This window comes from Echinops telfairi, unplaced genomic scaffold, assembly GCF_000313985.2.
Source record: "Echinops telfairi isolate 266 unplaced genomic scaffold, ASM31398v2 ScPeMD7_6;HRSCAF=24_0, whole genome shotgun sequence".
NCBI lineage: Eukaryota > Metazoa > Chordata > Mammalia > Afrosoricida > Tenrecidae > Echinops > Echinops telfairi.
In genome coordinates, this window is record NW_022103902.1 from 14,120,948 (window position 1) to 14,129,667 (window position 8,720).

An 8,720-nucleotide genomic window follows, 5' to 3' on the forward strand; every position below is an offset into this window, starting at 1 on the left:
AAAAAAAAAAAAAGGTAAGGATGGGCACGAAGACAGAGGCTACTGCTTTGATTTGCCCTCCCTCCCCCAGCAGTGCACCCCTCTGCAGCAAGAGGCTTCCCTTTGGGAAACAAGACACCTCAAATCCCAAATGCTTTTGCTCCAATACATGTTTTAAGAATGTATTGGTTGGGGCTTGGCGGGGCGGGGAATACGTTCAGGGCGCTCCCACTCACAGTCCAAGGAAGTAGTGGCCATGAGGTAGGTGAGAGGAGAGATGGCCACGGCTTGGATGGGTCCGGAGTGGAAGGAGAAGAGGCATTCCGGATCCTGGGTCTAATCGTCAAAAGACAGAGAACCTCTTAGATCTCGGAGAGAAGTTAGTTCATCGAGACTTACGGTCACATTTAAATAAATGCAGCTAGAACCTTCTACCACATGTGGTGTTATGAAAGACAACAAGGAGATCGCATCTTCGTTTCCAAAGAGCCCGGGCATCTGGGATGAGAATCAGATGTTGGGAACGCTGGCTGGGCACCGAAGGGCTGCGTGATTTTGCCCGGGTCACTCCTGGTCCCCGCTTCCATGTCTTCGACTCTCAAACCAGATGACGGCAACTGGCTGCCAGCGAAACAGCAAAGCGGGGAGCAGCGCTACGTGGGGGTGCCAACGATCACCGCGTGCTTATGAGGACTGGGCAGCAGCTGGGACGCCACCCCTTTTCTGGGAAGCTTTGCTCTTGACATAGCACCTTTTTAAAAAAGTCTAACTCACACCTTAAAGAGTGGGAGAATTCTAAGGAGAACTGTGTGTTAAGCAATTTTTTAAATGGGAACAACAACCAGTCATGGAGAAAAGAGCTTTCAAAAAATAACAAAGGTTTTTTTCACCAGTGGAAAATGGGGTGGGCCGGGGAGTGGAATAGGTAACTTACAATATTCGAAAAACTCAGGTCAAGCTTCCATATGGCTCCACATAGATCCTAAAATAAATAGATAAATACCTAATAAGTGTTTGCCTTATCACTTCAAACTTAGCAAACTGGAAATTTTACCAAACTAGAACAAAAAAAATTCCTCTCATAATTTAATTATAACAGAGCAAACAATGCTGCCAAAAGTGTACATGTAGATATTCTACAATGTGATCAAACTTTAACCACTTTGACCTATCTTAGAATATAACTACCTCCCCCCACCCAAAAAAAAATCTCATTATGCTTGTAGCCTAATATAATAAAGATATTCCAAATTGGTTTTCTTTGTTTGAAATGCAGATCAATTATATGCCAAAGCTCAGGAACTCTTTACCGAAGCATCAGAAGTAACCTCGGTGGCAAAAAGGCCTAGCTGTGGTCATTAGTTACATGGCGATGTTGAGGTTACAGCCAGGTTACTTCAACAATTCAAGAGCGAAGAATGCTACTCACCTGAGCCAACCAAAAGTTATTCCCAGGGTCATCCATTTTTATCATAGAGAAGAGCTTGACATGCTTGCCGACTGGGAGTTCATTTATAGGCTCGAGCTCCATCAGTGCAGTGTCATCAATAGCATCGGCAGTATCTATTGTCTCAAAATCCCATATCTTATAAAATAAGGAGAAAATATTTTAGTCCAGCTGCAGAACATGAATCTTTTCTAAGGGAAAAAAATGTTTCAGAGGTCACTTCTTCTTTATTGAGAATTAAACAGTGGATGTAAGTGGTACATCTGGGGTTTTGTTAGGAACTGGTGGTTAACAAATTATTATCGCTCTCTTTCCATTTATAGAAATTACTGAAAGAGGACAGCCCTGCCCCAGTATCTTAACTTGCTCCAAGTAAACTGTGTTTCAAGGTTTCTGTCAAATCTTTCAGCATATAAAATAACCACAAAGATTACATGGTTGCGTGGTTTAGCAAGGTACTCTAAGGAGCCCTGTTTAATGAAGACTACAGTCAGTACCAGTGGCCAGAGTCGATTCCAAGTCTTAGTGGCACTCATAGGCTCCAAGAGAGGTGAAATGGGCCTGTTTGCTTAAAGATTCAAGAACTGTCTACATTATAAACAGAGCAAACAGGTACCGATAATGTTTTCTTTAGGTACTGTTTCTCTTCTTTAAAGACCAATTTAGACTCCACTGTCTCAGATGACGGGTCCCTGGGTAGCACAAGTGGCTAGCATTTGACTACTCACATCAAAGGTGGCAGTTTGGCCCCACCCAGAAGCACCGCCACAGAAAGGCCTGGCAAATTGCTTTCGTAAAGATCACAGCTAAGAAAGGTCTAGAGTCGTTCTCTGTAACCCACAGGGTCACCATGAGTGGAAAGGGACTCAACAGCAGTGGGTTTGCTGTGGCTTTTCCTTTCTAACTCTCAGAGAAGGGCGGATTGCTCCTTGGGAAAGGAGACTAGAATGCTCTAAGAAGAGGGGGACTCACGATCTCCTCTCTCTGCGGCAGGAGAGCTCCTCGGCGAAATATCAAAACCCGCCCTGAATAATTCTAATGGCTCAAACTGCCATGTTATTCCAGACTTAAAAATTCAGACTTGGGCAAAGAAATTTCCAAGGACGGAAACTGGTCCATAAATTAGCGTGACAGCGAGAGGGAGTTGGGATGGGTGAGAAGTAAAGATTAGAGAGATGATGGCAGGCTTTCAAAATGGGAAGCAAGCTCACAAACGTGTGATGCTCATGAAGGGATCACCTGGGGAATGTTTAATGTTTTTCCCCCCACTTGGGTTTTCTCCTATTTCAGAATTTTGGTATTTTTAAGGTGATATGTATCTTGGAAGAGTAGTCAATATATACTATATGACAAAATAAAAGTCATAAAAGATCTTATCAGAACAATGAAGGAATCTAAGAAGATGAACCGTAATATTATAAATGTACAGATCTATTCTTGAGTTCAAAGAGCCAATGGGAAGAAGACAGACTGTGAAAGATATGGCTTAAAGATAATACACTCAAATCCTCACTGATAAAGTTTATTGTGCCAACCTGGCTGATAAACACTTTTGGGGTTAATTGGCTCAGTGGAGATAAATGGCGGAGAGATAAATGGCTCGGTGAGCCTCGCCTTTCTAGTTCTCAAGTCTCTTGCTTTCTGATGGTTGGACCAGGGTGCAGCTGCCTTAGCTAGTTCCTGCTTCAGCTTGCAAGGCTCACTTCCTGCAAGACATCCCCAAGGAGGAGCTGCATGGACCTACCCCGATGCAGCCCTGGGTGCTGAAGCAGCCGTGTGGAGACACACACAGACACACACACACACACACACACACACACACACACACACACACCTGCCAGCGCTGAGATGCTTACACATTCACTGACTCAGCTTTCCTCCTGCAGTCGGCATTGTGGAGTGTGAATTGTGAGAAGAAGGAGGATGTTGTGGATTGGTGTCAGACATATAGGTTAATGTTGGACTTGTGGTCTTGGACAGCACTGGGTTGGGATGTTTTCTTGATGTGCACTTACCCTTTATATAAAACACTCTCTTATACATATGAGTTTCTGTGGATTTGTTTCTCTAATGTTCCCAGACTAACACACTCACTTATCAACATGATTAGGTTCCAAAGACCACATTATTACACAAAAATCAATGTTATGCAACAATGGAAGATGACCATATCAGATCACAAAATGAAGGATGACTACATCCTTACATAAATGCCATATTATATTAATACATAACTGTCAAACCACTGAAGGTCATGGCTACCCAGTTGACACAAAACTTTAACCATCACATTCAGTGTTACTCTCACCTCATCATACCTTAATATTCTGTTACTACCATTAATTCCCAAAAGAGTGGGGTAGTACATGTTTTTAGTATTGTGGCATGCATGAGATGTTAAAGAGATAGTTGATAAAGAGTAGGCATATATTAAACATAGTTAGTTCAATAGGCACCAAAAAATCAATCTGGCTTCTAATAATACTTTTTAAAGTATTATTGCCTATAGTGCTTGCCTATAGTGGCTTGTGTGTCGCTGTGATGCTGGAAGCTATGTCGAAGATGTTTGTCTTGCTTGGATCTACCATCATTGCTCATGGAAGCAGCAGTCAAGATCAAAAGACGTGTTGCTGCACAAAACTTCTTTAGAGTATTGAAAAGCAAGAATGTTACTTTGAGGACTAAGATGCACCTGACCCAAGTCACGGTATTTTTCCATTGCCTCATGTGCATGTGAAAGTTGGAAATTGAATAAAGAAGACCAGAGAGGAATCACTGCATTTGAATCGTGGTGCTGGGGAAGACAGTTGTCGGTACCATGTTTGACTACCGCTGCAAGGACAACCGGATCTGTCTTGGGAGAAGTATGGCTAGAGTGCCCCTTGGAGGCAAGACTTTGTCTCACATACTTGAGACATATTGTCAGGAGAGACCAGTCCCTGGAGAAGGACATCATGTTTGGCAAGGCAGAGGAGCAGCACAAAAGCGGAAGTCCCTCCAGGAGATAGATTGACACTGACTCCAAGAATGAGCTCAAGAATAGGAACAACTGTGAGGATGGCGCAGAACAGGGTAGAGTTTCATTCTGTTGTATGTAAGGTCGCTGTGGTCCAAACCAACTCGATGGAACCTAACAACAACCAATTTCAGATGAAAGATACAAGTGGGAATCCCAAATCGCAACATCACAGGTTTGCCACCAGGAGCAAAGTTCACACACAAGGAAGCTGTAGTGCAGGGTGGGTGGAAGAAGAGATGTGCCTAAACAGAGCAACCATAGGTTACCATCGATAGTCCATCCCTGTGTCAAAATAATGAAATGTTTGATACCTTTGACCCTGGAACAAGACTAGTTCATACTAGGTACTTTGGAGGATCATGTGTGTCCAATGGCTATATTATGCTAATGTAGACTTTTCTCTGCTGAAGTGATTATTTCAACAATATGCTCAAAATAACAAGATAGCCCCTCAGAAGGTTACAGAAAGTTCATTTAGACAAGATTTAATTATGTGCCGTAAGAGAAGCTTCATTTAAAACAGGTTAACCCAGAGAAGAAATGGCCATTGCTCCCCTTCAGACAGTGATTGTTGTGAGAAACAAAAATTAAATTAAAATCACATGGGTCTGCAAGTTTTACACATGGGTGCTGCTGCCCAAAATGTCAGAAAGCTTACCCTGATATATCCATCTGACCCAATAGTGATAACTTCACCCTCATCCAACACGATGTGGTTAATGGAGCCACTGTGGCAAGACTTCCTTGCTAGTCGGCAGAGCTCCACTTTGATGAGGCCTGCTTCCCACAGCAGCATGTTGCCCCACTCCGACCCAGACAGCACCTACCAGGTGTCGGGAAAGAACACAACAGGCATGAAATCAGAAACTCCACCTCATTGTGCCTCAAGCAGTGGGTGTGAAAAGCATTTCTAAAAGATTTCTTCTTCTTGATTACTAAAGCAAAAGAATTAAGCATGGAAAAACAAGGAAATAGAGATGTAAACTCATTACCACAGAAACTGCCACTGAGATCACTTTGTAATGCATTTCCTGCTTGCTCTTTCCATATGTTCGTGTCATTCTAAGTTATACATGGATGACAATTTTTCAGTTCTATCTACAATAGATTTCTTTGTATATCTCTTACAGACACAATTTGGGAATGGAATTACTGGATCAAATGTTAAAGACATGCTTAGAATTCTTGATAGAAAAGAGAGTGATTTCTAAGTGTGATTAATTTTATAAAATGTTTGATAAGGTGTGAGGCCATTGGTAAACTGAAAAAATTACTAGCATGATGGTTCCCAACTACAAAGATACTTGTCAGAAATTACCTAAAATGAATTCAATCCATTGAATCTAGAATCTCTAAAAATACCGACTACCAAACACTAGCTCTTAGGATGTCCATGGGTGTTACATAATAAATAATATTTCCTGAATGTCAAGCACTGCTTGAGCCCTTTACACATTTTAAATGATTGAATCCTAAACACCACGGAAACTAGGGACAGTTGTCAGAAATACCATATACAGTTGCGCCTGTTGGACACAATATTTACCCAGAAGGAAGACCTTTTGTCTCATTCGCCTAAAGCAACGATCTACATAGATGGCAGTCTTATTGTCATCATCTCCATTTTATACATAAGAAACTGTAAAGCTGAGCAGTTAAGTGACTTGTCCAAAATCAAGCAAGGGGGTCAGGACTCTAATCCAGACCTTGTGGTTCAAAAGCCCCCATCTTGACCCAGTGCAGTAGCACAGTACCTCAGAAGGCAGGTGCTAGGTAACAACGTCAAAGAAGGTTCTTTTCTTGAGGACTCTTGGGAACTTTGAATACACAAGTGTTCACTGGGAACCATCAAGAGGAATTTCTAGATGTAATTTGACCAGGCACCCCCGCCCCTTTGACAAGGAGCTTCTGTGCAGACCAGTTACAGACTGCGCTTTGGCAAACTGCCTGCTCTAAGCATCTGCAATCCCATCTCTTCTCACCTGGGGTAGCCAATGACTTCATTCATAGACTTTGTCTCCTCTTAACTCTAGGGCCTGTCTGGAAGAGTGTGTTTTTTATTGCGTTTCAGTGAAGTTGTGCTAGTCTGTATGTAGTCTTGTGTCACCTGTCCAGTGACAGCAGTCTCCAAGGGTCAGCAGAGTCTCTAAGGCATTCCTTTCGGCAGTGTCATCCACGGCTAGCGTCCCTTTTCCAACTGTCTTGAGAGAAGCCTGGGCTCTCACCCTCTCTTCTGAGATGATACCAACAGTTTCTGAGATGATCCCAGCTCACCTGCCTGGTGCCAGGCTTCTCTGCCTCTCACCTGCCTGGCATTTCGTAGGACAGTTTATCAGTTACTACTTTCCCTTGCAACTCTACTCTTCAAATGCACAACAGTGACCATTGGCTAGTCCAACCTTTATCCAACAGAACCCTACTACAACCGCTCACCCTAATTTCCCCGTTTCCTGGCATGATTGTTTATTCCAGATCTGCTCTCTACATGTGTACTAGTGGTTCCAAACTCGGAACATTTCCCTTGAGGCGCTCCCATTTAAAACGGCTCATTTCCGCCCTGTATTCACACAACCTCTCTTGACCCCTTTAAAGTTGCGCCTTATGCCGCATTTTTGCTGAGGATGGCATTGATTTCCTCTGCAGCTGAATCCTTACAGGAGTCGCAATTTGAGCTGCAATCATCTGCCATCGTTTTAAAGTCTGGAGATGGTTGAGCTAACATCAGCAGCTGTGTTTCCTCTTATACCTGTGTTCTCTACTTCCTCGTAGAAAAGTAGGCCGGCTGGTTCCCTAAAGGCTGAGTACTATTTGCATGTCGGTATTTATACTTACAAATGAGATACCACAGACCATGCTGTAGAACACACCCAATTGGAAACTCAATACAACACTAATAAAAAAAACAATCCTAGTTAACTATAATTTCAGATAATTTGCCTCTACATTTTCTAAGAGGAAGAGAATAAGTGAACAACATTAAGTAATAAGCAGATTAAAGTTATACTGCAACATGGTTCGATCTTCCTGAAGAATAATTTGACAATAAAAACAAAAGCCACAAGACCCTACCTAACCTTGGATCCAGTTAGACCTCTTGAAATGTGGCAAAAGAAGAAAGAGGAAAGCTAAGCAAACATTAGCATATGTGTGTGTGTGTTTGTAGATATGGTTGAAATCTTAGATATTTGAAAACTTACTTTTACTAATGTAGAACGGCAGCTGTACCCACCTTCCCATCAGGGAGCTCCATGTAACCTTCTATATCAGTCGTGGCTGTTTTGCCAAATCGACCGAGATAGCCCTGTAGCTTAAGACCAGTGAACGTGAGGGCCATTTCCCAGAACCTGCAAACCAAGAAGAACCAGACTGACTCTACTGCAAATAAATTCCGGTCCTTTTTATTTTACTACGCCCCCAGCATTTTTGTGTATTTCATACTCGTTTATCTATTATGTCATTCATTCATGCATCCAGTTAATATTTAATAAGTATCTAAATCCAAATCCATCTAAATCCAGAGTCCACAACCATCAAGCCAATTCCAGCACACAGCAACCTGCTAGGTCAGAGTCGACCTGCCTCACAGGTTAAGGACGCAGACTGCAACCTTTTCTCCCACAAGAGCAACCGGTGGGTTCAGACTGCAGTCCTCTCATTCAGCAGCCAAGCGCTCAACCACTGCCCTGCCATGGGTCCTTCCTTACCTGTTAGGCAATATGAATTAAGCAGTGAATGAAATAGACACAGGGCCTCCCCGCACCCCTCCTCAAACAAACAAACAAACAAACCTGCCTTCAGGAGTCTTCTATTTGAGAACCATCCTTTTAAATAGCACTCAGCAGAGTGGCTATTTAAATGTAAAGTAATTGACATCAAATACAATGTACACTTCAGGTTTTCAATCAGACTAACCAATTTCAAGTGCTCCTGTATTGTTTTCCTTCTCTAGGACTTCACACCTGAAATTCATCATCCCACATCTCTCCAATTGTAGCGCATAATGAAAGCTCCGTAGGAATTTGCAAGCATCTTGCGAATATTCTTTATTAAGACACTCCTTCAGGGGGTAAAGATTACTAGAAGGCAGCAGGCTAAATATGAGCCAGCATCAACCTGATGGCAGTGAGTGAGTAGGTGAAGGAGTGAGAGAGTGAGGGAGTGAGTGAGTGGGTAAGTGAGAGAGTGAGGGAGTGAGTGAGTGAGAAAGTGAGTGAGAGAAAGAGAGGGAGTGAGGGAGTGAGTGAGAGAGAGGGAGGGAGTAAGGGAGTGAGGGAG

General features: G+C 42.8%; 1 protein-coding gene across 1 annotated transcript in view; it reads right to left on the reverse strand.

The window, feature by feature from the left end:
• CFAP44 (cilia and flagella associated protein 44) overlaps positions 1 to 8,720 on the reverse strand; it is a 113,249-nt gene that overhangs the window by 75,858 nt on the left and 28,671 nt on the right. Inside the window, exons 8-12 of the mRNA XM_045286152.1 lie at positions 7,675 to 7,789; positions 5,104 to 5,268; positions 1,409 to 1,564; positions 914 to 961; positions 212 to 315 (exon numbers count right to left, since the gene is read on the reverse strand). Of these exons, the coding sequence (XP_045142087.1) occupies positions 212 to 315; positions 914 to 961; positions 1,409 to 1,564; positions 5,104 to 5,268; positions 7,675 to 7,789 (588 nt within the window). The remainder of the gene's footprint in view (positions 1 to 211; positions 316 to 913; positions 962 to 1,408; positions 1,565 to 5,103; positions 5,269 to 7,674; positions 7,790 to 8,720) is intronic.